Raw genomic sequence first — 18,000 nt, 5'->3', positions numbered from 1 at the left:
ACTATTTTTGTTGACCTTTGTCCATGGAAGGTCCCTGCAAAATTTCATTGAAATTGGTTCAGGGGTTTTGGAGAAGAAGTCGAAAATGTAAATTGTTTACGGACGCACGACGGACGACAGACGACGGACGACGACGGACAAAAGGCAATCGCAATAGGTCACTTGAGACTTTGTCTCAGGTGACCTAAAAAGTTGGAGACAAAATGCACAGAAATCTATTTACCCAATCTCACCTACTCCAACAGTGAATTTCCTTCGCTCTAATGTCACTTACCATCTGGAAGTCTCTCTGGTAGTAACAAGCCCCTCCTACCAAGCTCAGCTAGTGCCAGGCAACCTATAACGGGGAAAAAGTGGGATATCAATCCCAGAATCGAGCTCAGCTATAGTGCCACGCAACCTATAACGGGGAAAAAGTGGGATATCAATCCCAGAATCGAGCTCAGCTATTGCCAGGCAACCTATAACGGGCAAAAAGTGGGATATCAATACCAGAATTGAGCTCAGCTATAGTGCCAGGCACCCTATAACGGGGAAAAAGTGGGATATCAATACCAGAATCGAGTTCAGCTAGTGCCAGGCAACCTATAAGGGGGAAAAAGTGGGATATCAATACCAGAATCGAGCTCAGCTAGTGCCAGACAACCTATAACGGGGAAAAAGTCGGATATCAATACCAGAATCGAGCTCAGCTAGTGCCAGGCAACCTATAATGGGAAAAAAGTGGGATACCAATACCAGAATCGAGCTCAGCTAATGCCAGGCAACCTATAACAGGGAAAAAATGGGATATCAATACCAGAATCGAGCTCAGCTAATGCCAGGCAACCAATAACGGGAAAAAAGTGGGATACCAATACCAAATTTCAGTTATATGGATCAGTTAGCAAACCAGAGTACAAGGTATTCAAAATATACAAAATATTACAAAGATATCCTGGTTATCAAGATTTGAAATCAAATATCAGACTTACCTCCATGCCAGGCCCCATCTGTTTCCTGAAAGGTAAAGAGCTCCAACACTGACCCCACGACCTCGTTGGCCAGCTCCCTTGGGAGTCGCCCTGTTACTCGACCAATCCTACAATATTTGTGGAACCATTCGGTTAAAACGGCCATCGTGTTTATATTTGAGTTACATCATGTTATCAATAACTAAAAACTATTTACTAGGTATTGAAACATATTCATACATTTATTCAGAAATCATTTTTATTTATTAGTGTATGATTGATGAGTTATTTATTGAATTTAAAAGTTATTATTTTGAAAACAGAATTATTTTGATTTTGACTAAATTGAATAAGTTACTGTTCAAAGAAATTGTAACAATGTTTTTGAGATACAACAAGATTATTAAATCCAACTGAAATTGTTCAGACTAAAGAGATTCCGCTTTATTACAAAGGTCACAGTGCCTCACCCTTTGGCTGCTGACCATCTGACCACTGTGTCCTTGTCTTTAAGTCCACTCAAAAGTTGCTCTGAAAAAAGAGGGTGTGTCCTTAGCAACTGGTGGATACTTTGTGTGCCTTTAAACTATGTCCTTGACAGTTTCTGTTCCACCTCTGTCAAGGACATCTTACCAAGAAATCTATTATTTCATTCCATTTGCCTGTCACTCTATTATCTCAATCAAATGGATGTCATTTATAATTGTAAACTGCACTATCTTTATTTTGGATTTTATACAGCACATCACCCCTCAAATGAGACGAAACAATATCATCTTCAACATGGTACCCATTCTGTTATATAAATGTTATCGATACTACTTCCTCTGTGTTATCTAATGACCCATGACCCTTGGCATGACCTATAACCTTTATTTTTATCCTCTGGGATATTTGTACCCAAATCTTGCTGTACCACTTGACCTCACCTGTAATGAATCCTTGCTGGGGTGGTCCTGTGGCACAGCCCCCCCACCCCACCCCCCCACCCCACCCCTAACGTGCTAACATTTGGGCAAACAAGAGGGCCCATAGGGCCTGTATCGCTCACCTGGATATCTAAGCAATCATGGCAGAATATTCTCCAAATGAGATCCAAGGGATTATGCCAGACCCCAAGGCCAATCCTTGTAGCATATATATCTGTATTCAATTTTTCATGCCCAGCAATTTCATGTATGGTTATGGGGTGGGGATCTCAACTGTTTCCAAGTTGTGACTCAGAAACTAGGTCCCTACGGTTGTGGCCAGACCCCAGGATCAATTCTAATATCATGACTGCATTTGTCTCTTTATGCCCAACAATTGTAAATATAGTTTTGGGGTGGGGATCTTAACCATTTCAAAGTTATGACCCAGGGGTTAAGTCTCCAAGGGTGGGGCAGTCCCCAAGGCCATCCTGGAAGCATATGTGCATTCATCTCTTTGTAATCGGCAATTGTCTATATGGTTATAGGGTGGGGATCTCAACTGTTTCCAAGCTGTGACTAAGAAACTAGGTCCCTAGGGGTTCGGTCAGACCCCAGGGTCTATTCTAATACATGTATTGTGACTGCATTCGTCTCTTTATGCCCAGCATTTGTATATATAGTTTTTGAGTGGGGATCTCAGCCGTTTTTTAAGTTATGGCCCAAGGACTATGTTTCCAAGGGTGGGGCCAGACCCTAGGGCCATCCTGGAAGCAAATGTGCATTCTTCTCTTTATACTCAGCAATTGTATATGTGGTTATATGGTGGGGATCTCAACCATTTCCAGGCAATAAACTTTTTTTGGCCCCACCCCTTAGCCCGGGGGGTCAGCCCCACCATTTGTACAATTTTGAATCCCTGCCTCCCATGAATGCTTCCGACCAAATATTATCGATATCCATGGCATAGTTTTACAGAAGAAGTGGTTTATAGCAATCTAGCCAAATTGCCCCCTTTTGGCCCCGCCCTCAGCCCCCTGGGAGGTCAGCCCCACCATTTGTACAATTTTGAATCCCTGCCTCCCATGAATGCTTTTGATTAAATATGATTGATATCCAGTGCATAGTTCTACAGAAGAAGTCGTTTATAGCAATCTAGCCAAATTGNTCCCCACCACCTAAGGATGCTTCCAGTCAAATTTAGTTAAATTCAAATCAGTGGTTCAGAAGAAGAAGTCGTTTAAAGAAATTGTTGCGGACGGACGACGGACGCCACGGTATGGCATAAGCTCACCTTGGTCCTTTGGACCAGGTGAGCTAATAAGAATGATTAATATAAGTTGAAATAACTTGTTTTATAATTGTTGTAAAAAATACAATTTGATATATAATGAATCCTACTTTATTATACCTCAACAACTTCATCGCCTCTGTAATCCTACTGACCTCGGACCCCAGTTTTATCCTCCAACCTTCTAACCCTTTCACCTCCTAACCTGTATACCTACCCATGACCTCTTCAACCTCCTCTGGGATGTCATATTCCTCGTCCTCCTGTGTGATGTTGGTGACAACAGTCGACTGTTTTTCGTGCTGATAGCCTTGTTTGAGGTTATCTGCCAAAGAGCGGCTCCCTCGCTGGTATCTAGTCAACATATATATGAGAGTATGAAACAATTAGTCTTTTTTTTTTTAATCCTTATTATTGTAAATGAGTAAATATAGAACCATATAGTAGGAATATAATAGGGATAGTAATAAACGTACATGTATTTAACGATTTTGTGCTGAAATCTGAAAGTTTCTGCCCGTCAATTAAAAATTTGGTGATCTCTCTTAAGACTGATGTGGGTCTTTTTTTTTTATTAATTTGGCATGTACTGTTGTAAAAATACTGGTTTATTCTCTACATAAGCTAGCTCATGATCAGTACCAGATGGCACCAGATCCATTTTTTTCAACAAAAAAAGTGTAAGATATGCATTGATTTTGTAAAGCCTATGGATTGCGAGGCAACAAACTTATTTCGCTTAATTTGAAAATATAACCAGGTATACACAGCTACTTGGTATAGTGAAAGCTGCTCACTATATTTATTCTCAACCTAACATGTCATTTTACCAGCATTTTGCAATTTTTTACAACAATCAGTATCATTCTGTACTCTTGGGAGTGTTACTGAAAATCCTTCGGAGCTATTCCATGTTAAAGTGAACACAAATCAGAAAACGGAAATGTTTGTGACTTTTTATTTGACTATTTTAAGCCTTAACAATTTAAATGTTTGCAATTTACATAATCAACTTGTCAAATTAAAGCTCTGCTTAATTTAATTACTGTAGAATAGTTTAGAACATCTTAAGTTAAGTTACTGAATATATTAAACTGAACATATTGCATTATTTTGAAAGTATCAAATGCTCACAGATGTACTGTTAGGGATCAAAAGTTCCTGAAACAATCAGGAATCAAAGGGCACAGCCTTGAACTTTGTGAATGTTCTGAAATTTGTTGAAAAAAAAATTTCACCGATTCCTTTTATGCCAGACATACTTTCATAAAAGCATTTTCCTTTTTCATAATTCTTAACCATAGTGGCCTAACATGAATAAAAACCTATCTATCAGACAAAAACATGAAATTCATTCTACCATTCGTTCAGTGCAGTATCTGACATACCTCCATGCAGCTACTCTGTTTTTGAGGAAAGTAAGACCAAGCCTCTGAATGACCTTGATGCCGTTCTTTCTGATGACACAATTGTTGCTGTCTCGTACCTTCAAGTCATTAACCTTTGTCAACACGACTGGTGCTAAAACAGATGACAGTGTGTAAATGTCTGTTAATGTGACCTTGAACAAAATTAACCAATAGCTAGGATCAACTTGCTTCCATTCTGGCTAGCATTCTCTTCAGATTTTTTTTATACATACTCTATTTTTTCACACTAGTTTTTCCATTGTCTCTTTCTATATGTAATTTTAATATCTGTATTTAGATCAGTTTTTTTTTCACTTAAAAGTACTCCATCTCAGAACAAACACCCTGTGATGACTAAGTAACTGTTAACAGAAAATGAAAGATATACTAGGTAACCAATAAACATATCATGTGTTTTAGGAAACAAATTTAGTGAGTTCATAAAAGGAATGAGCTTGAGACTAGTCACTAGTCACTAGGTCACTAGTCCCCTTAAATGTCATCTCTTGTCAAAAAATAAACGTTCAAAAGTATGACAGGATGCCACCATTTGTTTTTTTATTTTTCAATTTAAAACCTGCTGAGTACCATTCAGGTTTATCAAAGGAGTACAAGTAACAAAGTTGCATCTTCCATTTATAAATATTCAATTCCCTTTGCCCAAAGATTCTCTAAAACAAGTTTGGTTAGGTTAAAATCCCTTCAACGGTACAGAAGGAGAAGGATCTTTAATGTTTTCCTCTATTTCCCCTAATGGGCCCCACTAATCTGCCCCAAAGAAGGGGAATCCACACACCTCAGTTTAAACAAAATTGATTCTTTTCTCCCTAAGCATGCTTCAGACTGCATTTGGTTTAAATCCCTTCACTTGTATAGTAGGAGAAAAAAAATCCTCTATTTCCCCTATTGGGCCCCGCTCCTATGCCGCCAGAAGGCCCACACCCTCCGTTTATACAAACTTGAGTCTCCTTTGTCCAAAGATGCTCTAGGACAAATTTGGTCAAAATCCTTCAATTGGTTGAGGAGAAGATTTTTAAAGATTTACCTATTTTCCCCTATTTGGCCCCGTCCCTCTGCCCCCAGGGGGACCATACCCTCCGTTCATACAAAACTGAGAACCCTTTGGCCAATGATGCTCCAGACCAAATTTGGTCAAAATCCCTTCATCGGTACAAAAGGAGAAGGATATTTGATGTTTTCCTCTATTTCCCCTAATGGGCCCCACCCATCTGCCCTTAGAAGGAGGCCCACACACCTCAGTTTATACAAAATTGATTCTTTTGTCCCTAATCATGCTTCAGACTGCATTTGGTTAAAATCCCTTCACTTGTATAGCAGGAGAAAAAAAATCCTCTATTTCCCCTATTGGGCCCCGCCCCTCCGCCCCCAGAGGGGCCACACCCTCCGTTTATACAAACTTGAGTCTTCTTTGTCCAAAGATGCTCTAGGACAAATTTGGTCAAAATCCTTCAATTGGTTGAGAAGAAGAACATTTTTAAAGATTTACCTTTTTTCCCCTTATTTAGCCCCGCCCCTCTGCCCCGAGGGGGGGCTATACCGTCCGTTTATACAAAACTGAGAACCCTTTGGCCAATGATGCTCCTGACCAAGCTTCAGACTGCATTTGGTTTAAATCCCTTCACTTGTATAGTAGGAGAGAAAAAATCCTCTACTTCCCCTATTTGGCCCCGCCCCTCTGCCCCCAAAGAGGCCACACCCTCCGTTTATACAAACTTGAGTCTCCTTTGTCCAAAGATGCTCTAGGACAAATTTGGTCAAAATCCTTCTATTGGTTGAGAAGAAGAAGATTTTTAAAGATTTACCTATTTTCCCCCTATTTGGCCCTGCCCCTCTGCCCCCAGGGGGGTTATACCCTCCGTTTATACAAAACTGAGAACCCTTTGGCCAATGATGCTCCTGACCAAATTTGGTCAAAATCCTCTGAGCCATTCAGGACAAGTAGCATTTTAAAGGTTGACGGACGCCGGACGCCGGACGACGGACGCTGCACCATGGGATAAGCTCACTTGGCCCTTCTGGCCAGGTGAGCTAACAAAACTAAAAGCAGACTTGACCTAACACATATTTGTTAAACACTCACCCTATCACAGTGACCAGAAGAAGATTAGGGCTGCAGTTATCATATTGTGTCACGATACTTCTCATGTATCGTTTTGTATAGTTTTGTTTGCTGTATCGCGATACACTAAAGGAACTGAAATTATCAATCTTTTTATTATTATTAAACTTTAAGAGTTTACTTATCGCCCTGAAATCCTTTAATAAATGTGTTGCCCACTTTACAAAGATACTAAAAATCATACAAAAATACATTTTGACAATAGTTACAATACGTTTATAATTAAGTTTATGGCACCACTCTGTAAAAACCTACACTAAATCATTATGAAGTTGACCTTTTGAGCAGATACATGTATCGTGATACATATCGTATGTATCATACCATGATACGTATCATATGTATCATACCATGATACGTATCGTATGTATCATACCGTGATACGTATCGTACCGTGAGATATGCGTATCGTTGAAGCCCTAATAAGGACCACACTACTTCCTAGTTGTCTGACTTACCATACTCCAGCAGGTCCTCCCTTTTGCCGTGTTTGAAGAGCAGGGCAGTCATGGTCAATATACCGGTCACCTGGGTCATTCCTCGCATTGTTGTCACTGTAAGTACAACGTAAACATCATGAGCTTTTTTTTAACTGCAAATACAAGGTAAAGATTAACAGCACCTTGTGACTCTGGTATATATCATGGCATAGTTTTTAACTGTAAGTACAAGGTTAAGATTAACAGCACCTTGTGACTCGGGTATATATCATGGGCTAATTTTTTACTGTAAGTACAAGGTTAAGATTAACAGCACCTTGTGACTCTTGCATTGTCTGTGCTGTAAGTACAAGGTATATATATATCATGGGCTATTTTTTTTCTGTAAGATCAAGATAATCGTATGACACAATGAACCTCACTGTTAGAACAAACTGAATGTTAATAGAATTTTTCCCCAGTGTGAGGTTTAGATACACTGGAAAAGGAGAACTCAAATTCTTTTGGAGGTCCACGGAGGAAAGTTTTTTTTCTATCCTGCAATATTTCATAACCCAATACTACTTCATCTATTCTAAAGAAAGTGGTGTTAAGTTATGTTTTTTCCTTTTTGTTTTTTTGAAATAATGAAAATATACAGTAAATGTTAAAAGTGATGCAGATCCACAGCATGTCAGCATTAAGTTATTTATTAAAACAAATGTTGATCCACCACCGTAGATGTTAATGGTGATGGTGATGGACTAACATTTGTAATCAGATTGGTTATTGAGGCTTGTCACTTACTGTCAGAGTTCATGAGGATGTTTAGAGTCCAGTCCAGGAAGTCGGGCAGTCGTTCCTTTTTGACGTCTGGTCTGGTGAGGAAGCGTGAGGTGAGGTAGGCAGCCGCGTCTCTACACTTGTCATTCTGTGTCAGGTACATCTACAACAGCAAAGTGGGTACGAACTGATATAACACTAGGTTGGTTTTACGTCCCCTACACTACCAAGTATTTTGGTAATTATTGGACATAGTAAATTCAAACCAAACCTGACAGATAGTTATGGAATGGCAAAGTTTCACTGAGGTTCTTTCCGAAATATTTTATCAAGCCGGATTGAATCATTTTATTCTTATTAAGCAAGTTTGAACCATCTTATATTCTCTTTTAGTTGTAATTATTTTGAAATGAGAAAAAAAATACAGTGAAGTGTTAAAAACAACAGGCTTTTCACTAAAGTAAGAGTCAATCAATGACTGTTTCACAGCTGGAGTGTCATTATCCCAATTTTGGTGTTATTGTGGAGCAGCAGTTGCTGGCGTGTGGCCACTATCAAAAAGAACGATGAACAGTGAAGGTTTTTCTTTTTTCTTTAAACAGCAATTATGAACAGTTTCTGAATTAAGAAGATAAAAGAGGACTCACTCGGGCCACATCAAGTATCCGCTCCATGACAGGTCGCCGCCTCTCTCCGGACACGCTGACTGCATTACTGTCCAGTCGTACCATGTCGAATGGTATCATACACACCATGGATAGCCATAGAATCAACATGTAGCGTGATTCCCATGTCTGTAACAAACAAAATTAACTGTGTGATTCCCATGTCTGTGAGAAATGTGTGATTCCCATTTCTGTGAATAAATAATGTGATTGCCATTTCTGTAGCAAATAAATTTTTGAATTGTGAAACAACTTTTCTCTCTAAATTACAAAACCCATCATTAAACACATCTTCAAGTCACCCATTTATTTATGTACAGAAGCCTCTCTTATTCAATCAAACTAGACATTTAACATTTATCTTCCACATTTCCTATTCACATTAAACTATTTTATTTGAAGTACTGTATTTACAAACAAACAAAAAAGGGAAACCAAATTTGGGTCACAAAAGAAGTACTAACACGACAGACTATTACACTTCACTCTGAGGTAGTGAAATGTACCGATACTCAAAGTAACCGGGATAAAGGCTGTAACTGAATTGACCATCTGGAGAAAGGTTTTTTTCTGAAAGTTTACTAACCTGATGGTCCTCAGGATCTTGTTGGCTAATTAAAGCAAGGACTGGTTCAACATCAGCCACCTCGTGTGGAAATTGTCGCACAATGATCTTGTAACCCCTCATCTGAAACATCAAAATGAATCACCAACCAAAGTTAGAAATTAGTTAGAAGAGAAAATGTTAGAAATAAGTTAGTTTCGCCATGTTCTCAGACATGAAAACTTATTCATAATTTGCTTGCATGGTAAATTGAAAAAAAAAAATGATAATAAGAGTTTTGATATGTAGTTTCACTTACCCAATTGTGATGAATGTGGAGATTTCATGAATTGTCTGTATTTTTATATATGCTTGTCAAGAGGTAGACATATTTTTGAGCGTACTCAGTTGTCTCCCTCCATTTATCTTGAAGAAGTTATTTAAATTACACTGATTTATCTCCCTTAAAAATGTAATGTGGTATCTTATGGCACAAGATGTTTCTCATATCTTTGTGCTGTGGTAAATCTTTCAAATGGCCGGAGTTGCCTCCCTTACCGTTTGAATTTTTGATAAGGTAGTGGTAATTGAATACCACAAGTTGTCTCACTTATCATATTTGTGATGAAGTATTGAACACCATGCATTGTTTTATATTACTTACCTTTGTGATAAGGTAGAGGTACTTGAATGCGAGGTGAATCAAAGCTGGTGGAGACTTGACATCTCGGACAATATCCAGGATCTGTGTCATCAAAGATTCTGGAAAAGACATGTATTGCTGATCAAAACATTCTGTTTTTTCATATACCAGTTTATTGTGAATTATTGATTATTATATTTCCTTGAAAAATGTCTTAAAAGTGAAAAATACACAACTAAAAATACTTCTCCCCTTAAACAATACCTACAGAATATAACCAGATTAGAAAATATACTTAATATGTCACGAGTTAAAATTTTGACTTTTTGAGATTTTTGTTGTTTTGATATTTGTGTCACTTGCATTTCAGATAATCTTTGAATATTTCATGTACAATGAAAATTATTTCAGAACAAACTAAACTACCATAAATATTTAAAAAGTAAATGACCAATAAAACCTTTTAACCTTGCATATGTTTATAATAATTGCCAACACTCTGATATTAAAGTCATAACTGGTTAATACATCCATGTTATAGAATTTTCTAATGAACATCACAGTTCAGCAAACCATTTTTTCAAGTTCCCACCTGCAGATTGGTCTCATTAAATATTTTAATATTCATGTATATTATCAAATGTATTAAATATACGAACATGTTTCAATGTACTTTTTTAAGAACAAGAATTCATTGCATTATAACACAGACTTACCCAAATGAGAATCAATCAGGTGGGGCTGTTCCTGATAGTCATCAGTGATGTCTAGAAAATGAAAAAAATCACATATTTAAGCAATAAACTTATGTAATTTAGAATCTTAAAGGTTGGAAAGATAATACACTGTGTATGTTGTATATGTTCAACATAACTTAAATGACATAAATATCTACATACAATATAAGTTTAAGATTAATAAATCTCTCGGGTCAGAGAGATTATATCAAATCAATTAAACAAAGAAGAGGCCCAAAGGGCTTGTATCTCTCACCTAGATAATAAAGCAACCATGTGAAATTATTCTTATTACATAAAATCCCTCCAATGGAACAGAAGATTTAAGATTTTAAAGTTTTAAATCTCTAATTTCCCTATTGGGCCCCGCAACTCTCAGCCCCCAAGAGGTCCAAACCCACCGTTTATACAAAATCGAGCCCCCTTCACCCAAGGATGCTCCAGACCAAATTAGGATTAAATCCCTTTATCCCTTTGGTAGAAGAAGGATTTAAAGGTTTACCTCTATTTCCCCTATTCGGCCCCACCCTCTGCCCCAAGGGGGGCCACACCCACCGTTTATACAATATTGTGTCCCCTTCGCCCAAGGATGGTCCAGACCATACGAGGATAAAATCCCTTATTCCTACAGTAGAAGGATTTTAAAGGTTTTACCTCTATTTCCCCTATTCAGCCCCACCTCTTTGCCCCCAGGGGGGCCACACCCAACATTTATAAAAAATTGAGTCCCCTTGGCCTAAGGATGATCCAGACCAAATTTACTGGGCGATTCAGGACAAGTAGCGTTTTAAAGGAAAAGTTGACTTTTACCTCTATTTCCCCTATTCGGCCCCCACCTCTCTGCCCCCCAGGGGGGCCATACCCACCATTTATACAAAATTAAGTCCCCTTGGCCTAAAGATGCTCCAGACCAAGTTTAGTCCAAATCTACTGGGCGGTTCAGGACAAGTAGCGTTTTAAAGGAAAATTTGATGGACGGACGACGGACGCTGCGCCATAGCAAAGCTCACTTGCCCTTTGGGCAGGTGAGCTAAAAATGGAAAAAACATACACACAAACAACTATCACCGGTCGATTTTTGTGTGTGTTACCACTAGGGTCTGACTTGTTACTGCTTGGGACCCTAGGTAACTTGGGGTTACAAATGATGACACATTATGTCAGTTCCACTTCCTTTATTCAAGTCCAACTTCATATCTTATACATGGAAACTTAATTGTTCAATCCATTCCCTTCTGTTTCCATCTCCATTCTTTCTCCTTTAGTTCTCTTCAGTCTCACTTCCCAAGATCTCTCTGTAATTCTATCTCTGTCTATCTCTGACTCTGTCCTTGGTCTCTCTCCTTCAGCTCTCTCCTTCTACTCTGTCCACCTTAGATCTCTACCTATTATAAAGACAATATAACACTACTTCTACTTAACTAAATCTTCTAATTCTATTGGCTAATTCCATCCCTAGGAGGCGGGGCTACATTTCTCTTTTAGAAGTCTTTTGATGACCATTTCCCTGTCTAAGGACCACGATTAACTTATCAATGCATTATACTAAATGGACCTTACATCCACACACCATTGTCCTTCAACCCTTCACACAGACATTCCCACACACTCCATTCCCTTTGAGTTCCTACCACCATGTGTGTCCTGGTCATCTCCTTTGTTAACAATTACAATCTCTTTTTAATTGCCTTCTTCTTACTCTTCTGATCTTACTCACTACCATTTTTCATCTGTCATAAATGCCTCCTCTTCCTTAAGTTTGTTCCACAAACTTCCACAAAAACAATCTCACTTTTTGATTGACATTAACAAATTCACACAATTACAATCAAAGGGTTATGATATATATACTAACATACATAATATATCTCATGCAAATGCAAAACACACCAACAAACAAAAATATATCATTATCCATTTACGTATTTATCAATTCTATCAAGATAAAAAAAACACATCTAATTCCTTCAATAATTGGTTCAAATACATTGTCCACGTCTTTGATTTTGTTTTATCCATCCTCTGAATGGGGCAATTGTCCGCTTGGAATTGTATTGCCATCATTTAGTATGTCCATATTGATGTCCAATCCATTAACGTAATTTCAAACACATCTAGTAACATATATTTAGATTTTCTTCCACAAAACACTGTACACATTTGTGTCCTTTGACCCAAAAGTCTCATTCAGTGTAAATACCAACACGTTGCACATATAAATGTAGGTTCCATGTAAAAACATTTAGCAAAATAGGCTTCCACTGATAAATCAAAATATTGTCCGACATTAACCTGACGTCCTCTAAATACTGAGGCTCTTGATTATCATCTAATGAAAAATGAATTTCATGCCAGTCTGTGTCAATTACACTTTCAAGACTGGTTAGCTTCTATATCTTGCAGTTCTGAGATCTCTTACTTTCCTTACTCAAGCCAAGACTTCAACCACCCATGAAACAATAACTGTAGTAAATTTTCTTTTCTCAGTCTTTGTCAATAGACTCATATCATGTAACTCTTTAACATGTATTACCGGTAATAATATTGTATCATCTCGATATCTGTCATTCATTCTTAACCTTCTAGGTTAAATCCCTGAGAAAAGATATATATCGGTACAGTTTTTTTATACTTAAAAAGTATGGTTCAAGGGGCTCTTAATGTCGTGATCTTTACCTCATGTATCATAAGCCCTTTTTCCAAGCAGAACCTATATGCATCTAGTGAAAAAAAATTCAATCAACCAAAGTTCCTAATAGTGTGCGCAATTTTAATTTCTATCTTTAGACTTAGAAACATAAAAATTTCTACTAAAAAGTTAGCTTACAAAGCCCATTCAGTAAAGAAAAGGACCGAAGTCTTAAACAAGAAGCTCTTCAAATACATAATATGTAATACCTACATGTGGACTGCATGTTGCAAGTGTTAACTAATCGTGATCAATTACTAGCTACAGTTTAATAAGTTTATTTACATAGATTTGGAAGGGAACTGTTTTTTTTTTTTTTTTTTTTTCCAACTACACTACTTGCCTATCCTTCCCTTTTTCTTACTACGACCCTGGAGAGTTCTATTTATGTGGTACTCTCTAATCAAATGTTCTGGAAGCGTTTCTCCCTTTTTCCTTATTGTCATAATGCTTATTGTCCTTATGCTTATTGTCATTATGTTTATTGTCATTCTGTTTATTTTCATTCTGTTTGTCATTCTGTTTATTGTCATTGTGCTTATTGTCATTATGCCCGTCTTTTACTTTAAAGACAGGCGCATACCCCTATTTACTGTGATTATGCTTTTCCAATGGCTTTTTCAATTTCAGAGATCTACAGACTGCCTTTATATGACCCTTTTTTCCACGGTGGTAACACTCTGCATCTTGGAACCAACATTTACGTGCATCATGCTGGTACTTACCACAGTGGTCACATGGATTCTTTGTTCTCTGTCCATTTTGTCTGTTTGATGGCCTCACACTGTTCACTCTTTTTTCCTTTAGCTGGTTAAGTTCTTGCTTGCTGGTCTCGCATTCCTTCTTCAATAACAAAAGTTCCTGTTGAAGGTTTTGAACTGTTGCTGTTACATCTTTTGTTTTGTCCGAATGTCCGATCGACTGTGCCATGCAACCAAACTTCATGATGTCTACTACAGTTGTAGCTTCTTTTCCTAATACAAATGACTTAACTTCCTGATCCAGTCCATTTATTAGCACATCACATATCTCCTTTTCAGTCCTATTCAACTCAATCCCCTTAGCTTTTACATGTTCAACATAATCCTGTACATCACTGCCATTTTGTTTAGAGTTCAGGAATTCTTAAACTCGACTTGGCCTATCCAGCTCACTGGGGAAAAATCTCTCTGTAAACTTCCCTATCAGCAGCTCCAGATTTTCCTGTTCATCTTCCTGTTGTGCATAAAGCCATTGCTCTGCTTTTCCTTTTAGCAGAAGTGAAAACTGAAGAGCCTTTTCCTCATCTTTCCATTTTCTAATTCTGCTCACTTTTTCAAATTTGGAAAGCCGTATCTTTGCACAACCTTGTCCATCAAACTTCTCAAGTATAGTAATACTGTCCTTTGCTGCCATTTTCCTTCTCCTGTTTGTTTTTCTTACCAGGGTGTAGATGTTACAACCCTGGTGCCCGGATTCTCCACCACATATCACCGGTCAATTTTTGTGTGTGTTACCACTAGGGTCTGACTTGTTACTGCTTGGGACCCTAGGTAACTTGGGGTTACAAATGATGACACATTATGTCAGTTCCACTTCCTTTATTCAAGTCCAACTTCATATCTTATACATGGAAACTTAATTGTTCAATCCATTCCCTTCTGTTTCCATCTCCATTCTTTCTCCTTTAGTTCTCTTCAGTCTCACTTCCCAAGATCTCTCTGTAATTCTATCTCTGTCTATCTCTGACTCTGTACTTGGTCTCTCTCCTTCAGCTCTCTCCTTCTACTCTGTCCACCTTAGATCTCTACCTATTATAAAGACAATATAACACTACTTCTACTTAACTAAATCTTCTAATTCTATTGGCTAATTCCATCCCTAGGAGGCGGGGCTACATTTCTCTTTTAGAAGTCTTTTGATGACCATTTCCCTGTCTAAGGACCACGATTAACTTATCAATGCATTATACTAAATGGACCTTACATCCACACACCATTGTCCTTCAACCCTTCACACAGACATTCCCACACACTCCATTCCCTTTGAGTTCCTACCACCATGTGTGTCCTGGTCATCTCCTTTGTTAACAATTACAATCTCTTTTTAATTGCCCTCTTCTTACTCTTCTGATCTTACTCACTACCATTTTTCATCTGTCATACAACCATAAACACACACAAGACCTTCTATGATAAAATATTCAATAATGGTTTGTAATATTAGACAAACATATATGTTTCTGTATAATGCTGAAGTATCTATTTCTGTGCTGTACCATTTTCTGTGTCTGACATTTTGTATGCATACTGTCAGTTTGCTGATATCTTTGTTGAAGAAAATAAAGCGAAAACATCTAATTAACTATTTTACTCAAATACATCCAGAAAATTAAAGTACCGTTTTACTATTAACTTTTATATAAAGTACAACAGTTGGCGTTCAGGTCACTGGAATTTCAAAATATATGATGCCCCTATATATTTTTGAATTAATTTCTTTCTTTAGTTTTAGTACATGTACAAGAATAACCTTAATCTTAAATAACTTATTATCTCCTTTTACAGTTTTGTTTCTGATGGTTCAGAAATAGTCAGAAGATCCTCAAACTTGTACGCTGTGTTTGGTGCACATGTCAATTAATGTTTTCTTGTATACTTGAGTATGTCGACATAAGTTTCCATGCACGCCATTACACTGATACAAACGTTGAAATAACTTTGTAAACTTCTTCTTCTTCCACATAGTTGCCTCCTTCGTCTTATCAAAGATTATGCAATGTTTATGATACACAATGCGCAGGTGAACACACAATTGAAAAGTTTAGATTGTAAAAGTTAAAAAGTAAAAACACTGATGTAGTGTCAGACGTTTAAAGCTGGTTGATTCGACCCACCAGCCTTAAGCCTAGTGAGTTCGGGGTCGGTTAGAAGTTTGAGCTTTTTTAGTTCCAATTCGTTGAGAGTTTTCTTAAAGGTTTCCAAGTTTGGCGAATTCACAGTTTTTGAGTCAAGTTCGTTCCAGTCTTTTATTGTTCGAGGGAAGAATGAATATTTTCTTGGGCCTATTTTACATGCCTGAATTTGGTAGGACCGATCGTGTTGTTTTCTGGAACTCCTCATTGGTGTTTCGATTCGGTTTTCCTTATTGATGGCTATTTGTTTATTGTCAATTTTAAACATCATATGGAGTCATGAGTGACGTCTTCTTGTTTGGAGTGAAATCCAGCCTAGGCGTTGGATCATGGATGAAACGCTTGAACAGTTTCTGTGGCTGTTCATGATAAATCTGGCTGCTCTCCTTTGGACCGATTCAAGTTTGTTGATGTTGTTAAACATTTTTTCTGCTGTGGCATTTCCATATTTGGACCCTAGGTAGCAGTATTTAAGGACTCACACAACTAAATCAGCCAATCAGCAAGTGTTTCATACAATTCTAATCCCTTCCTAAAATGTGTTCCTGTTAAACTACAGTACCTCTGAGTAATTTAAATGTGTAAATATTGACATATTTTCTATTGAATGAAATCAACAGACCTTTATCTTTGGAAAAATGTATAGTTTGATTTTAATATGTGATGGCAGATTTGTATAGGGTCAAATGTCAGGTGGTGTTTCAGAGTGTTTCTGAACCACTATCTCGGTTTGGCTTGTAAACTTCAGGCTGTCAAAAGCAGAAACTTTAAGCCTGTAGCGCTCTTATGTAACTAAACCTGCAAAAAAAGCCTTTTGAAGCCTTTCTCATGTTTTTATCTAAGAATATAGACAGTTGTCACTAGTGTTGAACTTCAAATCTTAACGCCATTAGCTCAAAAGATTCACTGTACTGCAGTACAGTACAGTATGCAGCGAGTCAGTGCTATAAATAGACAGCACAGATCTAGAGCTCGAGACTGGGCACGAAATAGCGTCATGCAATGTAACCCGAGTTTATCTGGTTCTGACACCAGACTGCGATATCAGACATTTATTTGACAAAATGTCTAAGTCTGGTGTCAGGGCCGGAGACACTCGGGCTACGTTCAAACAGTACAGACGAGACGTCAACAGCCACTGTCAGACTGTGGAGCAAATAAAGTTCTGCAAACTGACTTTCTATGTAAAATTTAAGACGTTGTTGATTATCAACGTAAAACATATCGCTGTTTAATTTGCTTAAATTCGTATATAAGCTATTTCGCCTTAGGGGCTCAGAAAATAGTTACCCGATGCTTTATTTGCTGTGTGACTCATCATGCTAACAAACTCTAGAAACTGACGAACTGAACTGACTCTGCATAACTTACATGTAAAACGTTCACAAGACACCTCCAATGCGATTTGGTCATTGTAGATATTTTTAAGTCCGGCAATCAGCCCTTTAAATTCTTCAATTTCCTTAAATTCTTCCAGGACGTGCCCCTTCCCATATGTCTCGATATCTGACTGCTTCTCGTTGTCAAAACTATCAACTCCAGCCGCCATGATTGACTTCTCACGGGATTTTGCGAGAATTAGATGAGTTTACTACTAATCACAGTCCGAGACAAAATTTACAAAATAACAAAATGCAGTTAGAAATCCTTAACTTGTTTTACCCATATGAATCGTGTCCATGACACAAATTGGCTCTTTAGATATGGAATATTTATCATATTTTATAAGTTAAAACGCTTTTATGTTAATAAAAATGTGTGATGTGGGTCGGGTGTGTATTCGAGTTGTCCCCCTTTCTATATTCGCTTCGATGGGACTAACTTACAAATTGAACAGGCCTAACGTAAATGCTTCATGTTTAAAATAAATATATGTTGAAGTATGTGGCACAGGAAGTGTGTCACATATAATTAAAGCGAATGTAA

At 37.7% G+C, this 18,000-nt stretch overlaps 1 protein-coding gene across 1 annotated transcript in view; it reads right to left on the bottom strand.

Annotated features, from left to right (window-relative positions):
- The window catches only part of LOC110456764 (tubulin-specific chaperone D-like), a 60,246-nt gene extending 42,612 nt beyond the window's left edge, over nt 1-17,634 (bottom strand). The window contains exons 1-12 of the mRNA XM_021507711.1: nt 17,446-17,634; nt 10,472-10,522; nt 9,777-9,874; nt 9,155-9,256; nt 8,551-8,697; nt 7,928-8,066; nt 7,160-7,255; nt 4,541-4,673; nt 3,370-3,506; nt 1,424-1,484; nt 975-1,081; nt 275-337 (exon numbers count right to left, since the gene is read on the bottom strand). Of these exons, the coding sequence (XP_021363386.1) occupies nt 275-337; nt 975-1,081; nt 1,424-1,484; nt 3,370-3,506; nt 4,541-4,673; nt 7,160-7,255; nt 7,928-8,066; nt 8,551-8,697; nt 9,155-9,256; nt 9,777-9,874; nt 10,472-10,522; nt 17,446-17,623 (1,312 nt within the window). The 5' untranslated portion in view covers nt 17,624-17,634. The remainder of the gene's footprint in view (nt 1-274; nt 338-974; nt 1,082-1,423; nt 1,485-3,369; nt 3,507-4,540; nt 4,674-7,159; nt 7,256-7,927; nt 8,067-8,550; nt 8,698-9,154; nt 9,257-9,776; nt 9,875-10,471; nt 10,523-17,445) is intronic.
- Between the last annotated feature and the right edge of the window lie 366 nt (nt 17,635-18,000).

The sequence above is a fragment of the Mizuhopecten yessoensis genome, unplaced genomic scaffold (assembly GCF_002113885.1).
Source record: "Mizuhopecten yessoensis strain PY_sf001 unplaced genomic scaffold, ASM211388v2 scaffold8841, whole genome shotgun sequence".
In the NCBI taxonomy this organism is placed as follows: domain Eukaryota; kingdom Metazoa; phylum Mollusca; class Bivalvia; order Pectinida; family Pectinidae; genus Mizuhopecten; species Mizuhopecten yessoensis.
The sequence above is the reverse complement of the archived record's forward strand: the minus strand, read 5'-3'. Positions and strand labels throughout refer to the sequence as shown.